At 36.4% G+C, this 13865-nt stretch overlaps 1 protein-coding gene across 2 annotated transcripts in view; it reads left to right on the top strand.

Moving 5' to 3' along the window:
* Positions 1-13865, top strand: part of ATP9B (ATPase phospholipid transporting 9B (putative)) — a 171179-nt gene that overhangs the window by 90250 nt on the left and 67064 nt on the right. For both annotated transcript variants that reach the window (XM_030041747.1, XM_030041748.1), the window contains exon 11: positions 3307-3383. In XM_030041747.1, coding sequence (XP_029897607.1) covers positions 3307-3383 — 77 coding nt within the window. The remainder of the gene's footprint in view (positions 1-3306; positions 3384-13865) is intronic.

Consider the following 13865-nt stretch of genomic DNA (forward strand, 5'->3'; position numbering starts at 1 on the left):
AATAACAGTAAGCTAAATGGAAAAAAAAAAAAACAAAAAAACAAAACACCAAACATTTTTGTCACACCTAATATGTATTATATACCCAGATGTTCTAGTCTCAGAATTGATAGCTTAGATAGCTAAATGGAGATTCCTACTGCTACCAAATCTGAAGTGCTTTCTGCCCCTTGCTGTAAAGCCCTAACAGAGTCCTGGTGACTGTGCGTATGATGTTTATCCTAACCATAGAAAGTACAAAGACTAATTTGCCAGGATCACACTGGAAGCCTCTGGCAGGGGTAGAAATCAAAAGCGCCTCTCTCAAGGCCAAAGCATGCAGCCATCCTTTTGTTATTCTTTAATAAGTGAGATAGGAAAAAAATATTCTGACTTTTTCCACTTACAGGCAACATCTCAGTGAATTTCAGAAAGGTAGCAGGAAGGTACAGAGTTTATGTGCCATTCTTAGTATCTATATTATTGCTGTGGAATTAATAATAGTGCCTGAAGGAGAGGAAGCTTTGGTTAGTGAAAACTTGAAAAACTGCTATCACTGAAGAAACAACTTTAAATATAACCAAATAATTTAAACCACTAAGTATTTTGAAAACCTCTTAGGTTATCTTTAAGTGACTTGTCTTTCAGATCACTTGTGTTCGTGACATCGCTGACTGTGGTGTTTGTGTTTATTGAAAGCTTTGGTAGATTTCTGTTCAGAAAGAGAGAGAGGAAAGTCAGTGGTTAAATTTTATAAAGCCTCAAAAGGCCCACTGCAGTATGGACTTTAACTTTTTGCTCTCCATTTACTGTAATGGTCAGTGTGGTTCAAACTCTAAACAAGATAATGCAGTACTCTGGGAGACCTGCTGAGATCTCTATTAAGAGGAAGTTTGTATTAAAGGAATTTTGTGATCATTTTGGCAGGTGTCAGTCTTGCAAAGTCACTTTAGGTAAAATCAGAACAATTTGTATAACTGCACAGCTGTAAAAAGCACTATTTTGTGCCAAGTCCCACACACGATTTTAATTGATTTGAGCACACTCTTGTATTTATATGGTTCACATAGTGCTTGGGAGATACCAAAAATTGATATGATCACACACTGGATTCAGAGTATGCCTGACTCTGTTAATTCTGCACAAGTCCTCTTTATATCTCTTTTTATCCTCTTGTTAGTCCTCTTTTTATCTCTTTTCCAGGCCCACATGTTTATTCTAGTGGTATCTCCTGTAACTTCTCTCTCCTTCGTTAACCACTCTGCCCTTCCCAATCAGTGGTTGCCCAGTTTACATGAGAGCCACTTTGCATAGATGCCCCTACATAAAAATACTTGAGTCATTGCTTTTAATAAGCCCAGGCTTGTAGTACAGCTATGCTTCCAGGAACCCCAAATAGGATTCAGTTCTTTCTACTGTGGGCCAGGGTGGAGTTTAGTGCAAGTATGCATCTTTCTTCACAGCTGGTATTAAGCTTAGATTTGCTGAGGATAGTGAGAGAGAGAATAGTGGGTAAAAAAACCCAGAACTGTCCTTGGTGCAACCACTGTGGCATAACACTAAAATTACACTACACTGATGTGATTGAGGTCTAAGGAACCCTAGATTTACCAGTGATGTTGTGCTAGTAACTAACAGCCCCAAAAGTTTCAAATCAAAGATCAATGCCTAAATAAAAGCAGTAGCTCAGTCAGATTTAGACAAAATTATGATCAAGATTCAGTAGTCAAAACGGATTTTATCTGACTTTCACCTTTGAAACCAACTTTTCAAAGAGCAAAATATGAGACAAGTAGGACAGCTTGTTTTCCTGAGCTGCAGCAGCCTAGCCAGGTGAAACTTAGTGGAAAGGTGCCAGCTGGAATGGAGAAGTCCTCCCCACGTTTTACGGAACAAAGGAGCTACAAAGGCAGAGATTGTTAGGGTGTGCAGGAGGGGATTCCCTACGGGATATTGTCCAGTGTGTTCTGACCACTGAACAGAGATCAGCTCAGAGGATCGCTCTAAAATGTGTTCCAAAGGGATACGGGCATTGGGTGGAGACCAGTAGAAAGAGTTCAGAAATTATGGATCAATAACTATTGTCTTACAAAAGCCGGGAGGAATTTGGGTTGTGCTGGGGGCATGTTACCTATATACTAAGGTGCAGATTTGCATGTGGAACTGTCAGCAGAGCCAAACTAGCTTTGGTGAAAATGTTATGTCAAGGGAAGTCTATAGAAAAAGCTTTAATATGGAGAGGAAAATAATAGAAAAACTGATTTTTAATTGTCCAGAAGATGTAACGTGTAATCACTGATGTTTTGTATGTGGATTCAGAGTTTTCACTTGCATTCTCATTTTCTAGTAAATGAAACTTCCTTTTTTTAATGCCAACGTATTTAGCTGTCATCTTTTTTCATCATGTGTTCCTTCAATTTTTTATGACATATTACGCTGCAAGAGTAGTAATAGCAGATCTTGCACGTCTTCCTGATTGCCAAAGACAAATTAAGTCACTTAATGTCAGACAAATGTGTAATACTTCTACAGTTTTTAAAGTTTTCTGAGCAGGGCATTTCTGACAAGTTATGTTAATTAGTTCTTTATAGCATAAAGACAACAAAAATATCACATTATTGGTTGTGCTGCCATAAGGCCGTTTCAGGTCACTTGAAAAAGTAATAGAAATAAGGGGTTTGTTTTTGCGAGAAAGTGTGATAGTGGCATATTAATAAAAACCTAAATTTTTATTTAATATAAAAATTTATTTAGTGATGCCAAAGCCAAGTTTTCCTATACCATCCAGCACAAATTGACTAAAAGGTAATTGGAACTGGGGAATCATTTTTATAAGTTAGTGAACAGGAGAATATTTTTCTATGGGATTCTATCAAAGAAATCAATTGGGTGAACTAGATTTTACATCATTATAGATGACAGAGGTAGCGGGCAATTTGTGTATGCTGTGTTCAGCACCATTGTACTCATTTTTGTTTTCCTCCTGAAGGGCAGTTTTTATGCTGTGTTAACTTCTGAAAACAGCTGGAGACAATTTTAAGTTCAAATATAAGTTTTTAAACAGTTACATTGAAAGTTTTGTTTCCATTAAGAAGAAGGAAAGCATGTTGTCAGTTTTATGGATGTTAATTAAAGAAGTTATAATGATCCTTCATAGAGAATTCTGAAAAACAGCATTCACAGTACTGTGTACGTTGCATAAATGTTTGGGCTTTTTCATACAATTGATTTGTTTGAGGGTCTGTAAATTACTGCAAGTTTTAATTCAGACAAATTTTCTCTTAATTGATAGACACCTCTTTTACTTTTTGTTTGTTTGTTTTTCAGGAACTGTAATTGGTGTTGTCATTTACACAGGCAAGGAAACTCGAAGTGTAATGAACACGTCCAATCCAAAAAACAAGGTAAGTTAGCTTTACTGTGGGATTTCCTACTTTTTTTTTCTTAAATCTTAAAACCAGATATATCTAAAAATGAAAAACTTCAAGCTCTTACTCTGATGTATTTCGTGTGTGCTAGACTGACTTGAACTTTGGTATAAGTGAATTCTGCCTCAGTCTCATTTTGGAAGTAAAATTGTTCTTCCTTTAGCTAGGAGTGTTACAGGCACTAATGGAAACATTTGTCTTTGAAGTAAAAATGCGCATCTTCAGACTTTTATACTTCTATCTCACAGCTAAATATGAATTCCCACTTCTCTCAGATTATTCTACTGTAAAGTATTTGGCCGAAGTTACACAGTAGTTTTAAAGAATGTTTATAACAGACTAATAAAATTTATTCGGGCTCCCAGAGGCAGTAGAGCAAGATAACTGAGGTTCCAGTCAGTAAACAGAACATTCTTCCAGGGATTTTTTGTAAGCAATGAAAACATTGTCAAGAGATTTGTCTGTTGAAAAGTTATCAGAACTTTGGGTGCTTCCCTCTTGACAAGGTTCTTTCAGTTCAAAACAAAGCAAATAGCTCTTCATTTCATCAGTAATGTTTCTAACATGAGTTCCGGAGGGCCCTCAATTATAAAGAAATGAAACTTTAGTTGTAGGCTGTATCTTACAACCTAGACCTGTGTTTAGTAAGAAGATAATTATATTAAGAAAGGAAAAAATTCTTGCAAGAGGAAGAGATTTAGAAAAAAATCAATTGTGACAGGCTGCTATTTTCACGCCATTCATAATAAGTTGCTCTGCGTAGGAACATCAAGAATGAAATGATAGTACAAATTGCTTGAAGCAGTTATTGCAGTCCCCCGAGTGTATTGATTTGTGTTTCTAATAAAGAGATGCTTTTAAATGTCTCATTGACAGAGACAGGTGATATGCACCAGTACGTGGCTTAAGATGGCCTTTTATTATTTTAATTTTTGTAACATACATTTTAAAATAATAGAGTAAAATGGAACCAGAATGTTTATTCCATTTAGATGGAATCTTCTATTCCATCTGATACAAAGATGAGCCCTTTAGTAACAGAATCTTTCTCTAAGAATTCTGAACAACTTCTGACTAATAAATAACTCTCACAGGTGTTTAAAATAAAATTATTTAATATAGTAAATTGTTAGGGGAGTATGCATAAATGTAACACGCTTTTCCCAAATTCAACAGATTCTGGAGGTGTATTATTTTTAGTAAAAGTTTGTTAAAATTTTTTTTGCATGAATATTTCACACAGAAGACTATGATAAAGGGTAAAAGGATTGTTTAAAGTTTCCCTGATGTTTTCAAAATTACTATTAATATTGAAATAGTTGTTCCAAATTTTCGTCAGCAAAAGATCAAGTAGCAGATAAACCTACAAAAGAGAGATCCGGCAGCATGTTGACAAGCTGCAGTGTGTTTTTTGCTATTATGACAATACATGTACCACCTTTGCTTGCATAATACTTTAATGTTACAGCTGCTAACAATTAAGAGCTGTATTCTTTCATCTACAGTGGGAATCCAAGTAAACTTCCAATTTTCATGAAGCACTAAGCAGCAAATTATTACATGCACGCATGCACACACACAAACTAACAGAGCCAAATCCTCGAAATATTATCTGGCATATATTGCACTATCAGTATATGAACACTATCTAAAATAATTAGCTTAGGAACAACTCAGGGGAGGTTTAGACTGGACATTATGAAGGATTTCTTTACCGAGAGGGTGCCCAAACCCTGGAACAGGCTTGCTAGAGAGGTTGTTGATGCACCATGCCAGTCACTGTTGAAGAGGCATTTGGACAATGCCCTTAATAACATGCTTTAACTTTTGGTCAGCCCTGAAGCGGTCAGGCAGTGGGACTCAATCATTGTTGTAGGTCCCTTCCACCTGAAATAGTCTATTCTGTTCTATTCTAATTAGAAATCATGCTTTTAAATAGCATTTTATCTGCCACTGATAAAACAGGTGATGCTTGTATAACTAAACTGCGCTTATTGGTTGTCCAAAGGCTTTTCAAGGAGTTATTGACCTATTAAGTTGCTCGGTATTCTAAATATGTATATTCATTTGTTCCTCGGAGGTGCTTAGTTCTTTGTGCCATGGTTAGCTGATAGGAATCTACTAAATGTGCAGAATGAGGCTTAATATAGTATATGTAAAATTACCTGCTCTAAATTTCTCTGCCTTGGTAGTTGCTCTATAGAATATTTCAAAAATTTAAAAATTAATCTTACACTGAGCAGGTGAAGACTTTCTCTAGAGCCTGTTTTCTAAACCAACTGCATCAACTCTGCATCAACTGTCTTTGAAATTATTCTGTAAATGTGTGAATGAGTCTTGTGTGTACCAGTTGCTCCACAGTGATATTGGCATGGTTTTTTTTCTCTCTATGGACTGAACATCCTTGTTTAAAGCAGTAGCCAACAAGTAATGTGACCAGTAAGGATGGATTTGGGAACTGAAAACAGAAAAACACTTAAGGCTATCACAGATGAGTAAGTGATAAAATGCAGTGCTTCAGTGTAAAAAAAATAGTTGATCAACACTTTTTAACTTGTTTACTCCACAGAAAGATAGAGTTAAAACTACATCTTACTGTGTCTTCTACCATGGGGTGAGATTGGTTTGCATCCTTCTGTAAGATAAGACACTTACTGCCCGTAGGTGATATTCTGTGCTAGTTAGCCTTGCAGCCGGTAGACGACTTCATTCTTCTGTGTATTTGGGAGGGGCAATCCTCCTCTGTTTTCTCAAGCGTGACAATAATGATTACATGTTGGATAGGGTATGTAGCATTAGAAGCCAAAAGGAGGGCAAAGGGAGTCGAAAATAGTCTTTGAGATTAGAAGATATGTTACAGTTGAGAGATTAAAGATTCAAACATTAAAAAAAAATAATAAAATCTGCACCTAACTGCTGAAACAAAATTGAAATTAAGTTGATCAATTGTGAAATTGCTGTAGACTCGAGAGGAAATAAGTCTGCCCCCTTTTCTGCTTTAGAACAGAACTGTTCCAAATACTATTTGGAACTGGTTTTAAATGGCAGACTGTCTCTCTCTGCTGCTCTTTGAAAACAAATAGAAATAATATTGCAGAGATTTTCCTGTAGAATGTGTTGATATGCTCTTGTTGGAAATATAGTTCACTGATGCTCGTGTCTTCTGGCTTTGGGAGAAAGCAAACACTGAGATCTAGGATTCTCAATTTACATTGCCAAACTGAAACTTCTATGTCCAGAAATAAGCAAGAAATACATGGGCTTGACTCTTTTATCATTCCTCTCTTCATTGAAATACAGAGAGATGCTTCAGTTGTATTTCTTGCTGGAGTATAACATTACTGCTGTACTTTGTACTATAAACTGGGTTTTTCTAATGGAAAATTTTTAGTTTTCCTGCTTAAGGGTAGATGCTTTTTGACTAAACCAATATTAAAATTCAGAGATGCAGACCTGCTCTATAAACACTGAGCAGAAGACTAAAACTGAAATATGTTTAAGCAAACTTACATGTGAAAAATTGTGAAATGTATGTACCTGTTCAAGCATGTGGTTTATCTGTATGTTAAACTTAGAAGGATTTATTGTGTTTGCTGAAGTATTTAGTCATTCAAGCAACAATTTTCTTAACTTAAAGTCAACACTTTGTTGTTTTATTACAATTATAAAAATTGTTTCATTGCCTAAGGATGCAGACACGGTCTGAAAAACACAAAGATAGAGAGAAGAGAATTTTCTTAATGGATCAATTCAATATGTTTTTAATTCCAAACAATATAAAGAAAAATTATTTCTGACAAGGTTTAATTTCAGTCTAAAATGATATATGTTCTGTGCTTTAGATAAATGTAGAAATGGTAGCATCAACATTATTATAGTGTAATGACTCTCTGCATTTCACCTCATTGGCAGTCACATCAGCTTACTCAGGAATGCAGTTCCAGCCTTTAAAAAAAAAAAAAAAAAAAAAAAAAAAATCAGATTGAATTGTGCTCCTCACAATGCTGTAATCAGTAATCAATCCTATTTGGATAGATATTCTTAAACCTTGGCTTTCTGGATGAAGTTGGACTTGTCAGTGCTAAAGGTCATTTATAGGTGTTAATTAACCAAGAGGGAAATTAACAAACTGAGGTTATTTATTTATTTTGTCTGGCATTTTGCAGTGTTCTCATTCTTACCTATTTAAAGTACGGAATAGTTTTTTGTTATCTAAATTTAGAATTGCTTTTGCAGTTTTAGTCTTAATAAAAAGTAAGATTGGTAGCACAGCCCTTCTGCATATGTGACCTGTTTCCATCAGTGGCAACAGATTTTGGGGGTAAAGTTAAAAAAACACAATATACTTGGAGGGAGACAGAAATAAATTTGAGGGAATGTATTTTGTGAAATAAGACCAAAACATTAAAATTATTTGGACTGTGCAATATATATACACACTCAGAATGTACACAGTAATGCATCAAAATGAGTAGAAATTATCTTAAATAGAACTCCTAAGAAATCAGTAGCCTCTGTAAAGGAGCTACAGCATGTAATCTGCCTATTGTGCTTCAGATTAGTACAAAAATAGTTTTTATGTTGCTAATCCTTACAAGCAGCATTCAAAACACTTTTTTCTTTTTTTTTGCCTTATATTATGGAATTCTACATCTGTTATGTTTTAACATCAGAAGTAAAACTTCATAGTAACCATTCAGTGTTCATCAAAACAGTAATATTGTTTTTTCCCTAATTCTTAACTAGCCTGAAAGCTAAATACTACATGTCTTGTGGTTGGTGCTTTGCTGATTTTGTAAGTGTTGTTTGTTTGGTGGTTTTTTTAAACAAATGAAAATTTAAGAACTGGTATTGTTTTTCCTTTTTTGTGTGTGTGTTGCCCTTGGTAATTTGAAAATGGCCTTACTGGTGAGCCTTGAAGTAATAAAAAAATATTTCTATTTTGGTAAACTGAGGCAAAATCAATTCTCCACTCCCCCACCACAAACTTCTCTTTCTAGTGTTTTGTGACCAAATTTACTTCTCTACATTTAAAAGGCTTCTCTATGCTTGTCCCCTCTCCCCCATTTTATGAGAATAATTTTTGAAAAGTATTTCCTAAAAAAGGACACCCCCCCACCATCCACTTCTTCATTTGGAGTGAAATAGAGTGGCTGGAGCAGACTCGTGTGTTGCCAGAAACTGATACCACTTCACCAATTTACCCATTCAGCACAGCATTTTCAATACTCAAAATATATGCTTCTCCTGCCTTGACACACATTTTTGAACATCCTTAAATTTGGTTGTCCAACATCTCGTAGTTGCGTTAGTAAGCCATTCTTAGCTGTTCCACCTCAAAGGCTGACATTCATGAGTCCGACTTGCATTTCTGCTCATGAGTGCCTGTGTTAACATCAATAGCTTTTCAGTACTATGCCACCAGTCTTCTCCATAACAGAATTAGAATCACATCCTGAACCTTGCATGTTGGTATAGACTGAGGGAAGAAAATGCCCCATGAAATCCCCTGTCAGATAACACAAGGATTTGCTGTTACCTGAAGAGCTTCAGAAGGGCCTTCGAAATGCATTGACTTTAATCTGCTGCTACACTGTTATGCAAGGGCCCTGTAACTTCACTTGCATGTTTTTCTTTATTAAATTGATAATTTGATGCTCATAGTCTATTTGAGAAGAATGGCTTTCTATGGCTGTATGCCTGTAGGGTCTAGGATAAAAGCAGAACCTTGGAAACTGTTATGTGGCTCTTAATGACAAATTTCAAGAATTTATAAGAAAACAAGGGTTTATGTAGCACTTTTTATTGGAGTATGGTCTGCTGTGCTTAATCCTCCTAAAAACTCCTCTTTGTATGGGATAAATTGAGAAAGCTGTCACCTACAGGTAGTAAGTAGTCCCCAAACTCAAGTTTGTCCCCTGTACCCAGAGCTTCTGTCCAAGGAAGTGCTTAACCACCAGCTTCCCTTGAAGTATGAGAATCCCTCTCTCTTGGTGTACGGGAGATTTGTTGAGATGAGGCTGTGAGGACATACGTGTAATGTAGTATTGGCACTTTTCTCTCCATGTGCTCTCATGTCTGAGCAAAGGAAGGAAAGTAGCAAAAGACGGAAAATAGAGTAGCCTCTCCCAAAGACTAGAGCGTCTCAGTGAAGATGGATGGAATAATGTTAGGTAAGGAGGAGGACAAAAGACATCTTTTCTGAAAAGTTTGGAAAGAAAGGGCCGAATGGCAGAGGCAGAGAAGCCACCCTTGTTCTTCCAAAACTGGGATTAGAACAGGAATGTTGATGCTTGGAAACAGTCAGCAGTGTTTTGGCAAACCAAAAGCAAAATTTCTGTCCCCTTCGCTCTTAGCCAGAAAGAATGTCTACCTACTAGCATTACCAGTAACTCCATTAACTGAAATAGCAAAAGTGTGGAAGTGGGGTTTCAATCCTCAGATGACTAGTATGGAAAAAGTATAGCTCCACATAAAGGAACTGAGGTTTTCAGTTTTCTTTCATATATAGAAAACTGAAAGAAAACTAGATTTTTATACCACTATATTAAAACAATCACAAGACTGAAAGTCTTTATTGACTTCAAGTGCATATGTGGACAGAATTCAGTTAATGCAAACTAGTATGTTGTACCAGTGTTTTTTTGCACACTCCTATATTTTATTTACAGCACGCTCTACAACTCTTGCCATTACTTCTTTTCAGCGACTTGCTAGGGCATTTTTATCCACATTACCTGTGCTTCTCAAATAGCAGTGTATATTTTTTTTAATACTTTTCTTCTTTACATTCTTCTCTCCAAAAGTAATAAAATGGTAATACTACAAATGGGAAACCAGGGCACAAGAGATCAAAGAGGGGGAGAAAAAAAACCCACAAACAAAAAAACAGTAACTGAGAGTGGACAGTTTAAGGTATTGGTCTTCATTTCTCATATAACTTAGTGTTTCGTAGTACTGTTATATCTCAAATACTGCTGTTGCTGTGTTTGCATGCACATGATGTCTGTAGCCATAGAGCAAACTTGATCCTAATGTATTTTCTTTGGCATTTGGAAACTAATATTAGATCATCACTTGCTTATCTACTTTGCTGTTATGTCCCTGGGCTAGAGAATAAGTTGTTCCATGATGTGGCCTGCTATCAATCCACAAGTTAAAGTCCCAGAATAACTTGTGCCCTAACTTCTAATTTGTTCTGAAAACAACAATTAAACATATTATGCAATTGGTATACTAAGTCATGCGATAGGTCTTTTCTGGCTACACATAATTTAGCACGGTGCGCCGCATTGCTGTGCGGCGTCTGAGTCACCCAGCCTAACTGCTGCTCCAGTAGTTAAGAGATTGTCTATGTACTATGTTACGGTACTGTGCTACTTGGGACATGGATGTTGAATCAACATTTCTACTTCACCTGGTACCACTTTCTGTTTACAATCCTACTGCAAGGTCAAGTATGTGCAACGATATACAATTTAGTTCTAACCAAAATCATTGTTGTATAACAGTATACAAAAAAAGCAAGGGAATGGCTCTTTGGTGGCGAGAAAGAATTTTCACTGTACTCTGGGTAAATTTCTGGGTTTACTGTATATTTTAGAGTTAGTGGCAAACTCTTCCATTGATTTCACTAAGCCCAAGAATTTATTCATAGCTATAAAATTCCTACAATGTTAAATTCATTCCCTATTATAAGAGTATAGGAGGATAAAAATTTATATGTTCCAGAATGTGAATGACTAGCCATAAGCCATGTCTAACTCAGAGTCCTAAATTTTTGTGGTTTTTACCCAGAATTTTACTTGATGATGTTCTGAGATATATCACTTCTCATTTTGGAGGCTCCCATTAAAAGTTGCTTGCATTTTGTTCTGTTAGTATGTTTTAAATGTGAATATGTTAGAATTTAGCTTGGCAGCTCAATGTCATTTCACACCAGTGTTTGAGGAAGGATCAAGGGTGGAGTACACCATTTCTGCAGTAGTCCCTAGAATAGATTAATCTCACAAAACAGCCTGAGCAACTCTTAAAATAGATCAACTTACGGAATAGCAACAACTTGTTGCTTATTCACCAGAAATACAATGTATTTTTTACCTGTAGTGAACTAGGCTAAAACGAATGCTTTTTGGTAAAATACAGAAACCATTTGCAATTTTACCATTCTACAGAAGACAATGCAAAAGGGAGATTCCTTGTGTAATTGGCTCGTGTGGGGCATCCCAGTGAGCTGTTAAAAGAGGCAGTCCCCGACGGCGATTTCCTCTCAGCTCCTGCCTCCACTGCTGCTAATCGCTTGCAGGAGTTTGCTTTTTCACTTGCATTGCTCCTTACAGCTTTGTTGCCATTCGGAGTTAATCATGCCAGTGGGGAAATGCAGCTGCTGGGAGGTGGAGAGGGTAGGGGCAAAGGGTGCTGCTCTCTGATGACACTTAAAATCTTGTCTGATGGCTTAGAACTGCACCAACCTCCTAACGCTCTGCCCGCGAGGCCGTGCGAGCCAAAGCGGCGGTAGCCAAAATACTGACATTGTGGAACTACACTGTTACGTGTTTTCCTATGATAGGGTTATCGGGTGTTTGTTAATAAAAGCAATGTACCACAGTTGGCGCTGATTTTTATGTGTATTTTATTTCCTACTCTGTGTATTTTATCGGAAATCTGAAATCTTTAACTTAATTGTGGAATTGTTCTGTATGCTTTCCTTAGTAAAGATGCATGCACACATTCCTGAACCTGATAGTTCTAACAACTTGATACTGCAACTGTGTAGAAAGTCAGGTGTGCCTAATATCTTCATTTAGGAGCTATAGTGATTATTAGAAAAGCCTATATAATTTTTCTTTTGCATTATTTTCCATAATTTGTACAATTCTTTTCATATTTTTCTGAATTTGCTCAACTTTTTCCAATAAGGAAAGGAATTATATAAGGAGGAATAGAGAGATTAGTTTTTGTGGTGGGTATGTTCAAAGTATATTGATGATGATGATGAAAGAGGGATGTCTTAAATGTCAGAAACTAGGATCTTTCAGAGATCTGCAGAGCATTCTTGAAATAGACACACATCTGATGTTCCCATCTTTTATTTGGATGCTTTATGGGCACTATTGTTTAGCTGGCTAGCCTTCTCTTTATGTAGAGCAAGTACAGAAAAACAGATCTTCTGTGTGTTTTCATTTATGAGACTTCTTAATTTATGCAGCTGAAGTCTGATGTATTTCTCTAAGCACTGGAGGCTCAGTAACCATCATGATTCACATGACTTGAAATCTTAGTCTACAGTGATGAATATCTACAGGGAAAAGAAAGTTCTATACATATCAGGACATAGTATTTGTTTTGATACAGGCTGAACATAGTGATCATAACTAAGATAATTTGCTTATTTCTGTTTGCACCCTTAAAGTAACAAACTTGTCATATTCTTAACAAATATGATCTTTGCCTTTCTTTTTTACCTCAGTTCAGAGTGCAAGCCTGTGGATAGATTTAGCATTAAAATCAGCATTCCAGCTTGTACTGGATGAAAATAATGTGGTTTAGATAGTGGATTAGTTTGCAAGGAGTGGATTGCTCTTCATATTCTTAAAGCTAATTCCCTTCCCGTCATGTCTTTTGGAATGTATCCCAAAACACTGTTTATACAAAACAGTGTTCATTTTCATTTCTTTTATGATTTGGAGACTTTGTGGAATCTTTTCTTAATCTCATAGTCTCCAAGGAATCCACTCAAATATTTTCTTTTATAAAAGCAAAGATAGATGACTTGTGACTCAGCTGAAAATAAGATTCTTACTGATGCCTTCAGGGTCTGAGGGATAGGCTTTTTTTTTTTTTTTTCCTTCTTCCTACCATAGAGCTCTTTTGAGTCCGAAAGTGTTTGGGCAGTTCATTATTTTCTTTTTTTTGAAGGAACTGTTGAAAATTTTTTTGATTCGCTGTGTTCTAATTGCCTACTATATGTATGCTCTCTGTTTGTCAATGTGACTCTGCCAGTACCAGTCCTCTGCTTTGTATTGCACATCCCTTTCTTCTGACTACCTTCCTCACTGGCTTGTTCTGCTTCTCCACCCTATTATTCTGGTCTCTCTAATATTTTAATAGTGCCACCTACCCCTTTCTTTCTTTCATCTCCACACAAGTCTTACACATCCTTGTTTTTCTCTGACCATGCAGCACCTCTGTGAAGAAGAAAGTTTAATCCTTTGATAAGCTGACCTTACAAAGGAATATTCTTCATCTGTCACAGTTTGTTTACCTTGAAAAATGCTGTCTTGGTTAGTTTGCACTTACTGTGCAATGAAGAAGATCCTGATCCTGGTTCACCTCTTCAGCTTCGTCTGCATTCTTCCATGTGTTCCTTCCTCCTTAGCCGGTCCAGCACTGTCAATTCCCTTTTAAAGCTTCTTTCAGTGCACCTCTTGTATTTGTCATCTGCTCGGCTATCAAGTT

Source organism: Aquila chrysaetos, chromosome 18, assembly GCF_900496995.4.
Source record: "Aquila chrysaetos chrysaetos chromosome 18, bAquChr1.4, whole genome shotgun sequence".
Taxonomy (NCBI): domain Eukaryota; kingdom Metazoa; phylum Chordata; class Aves; order Accipitriformes; family Accipitridae; genus Aquila; species Aquila chrysaetos.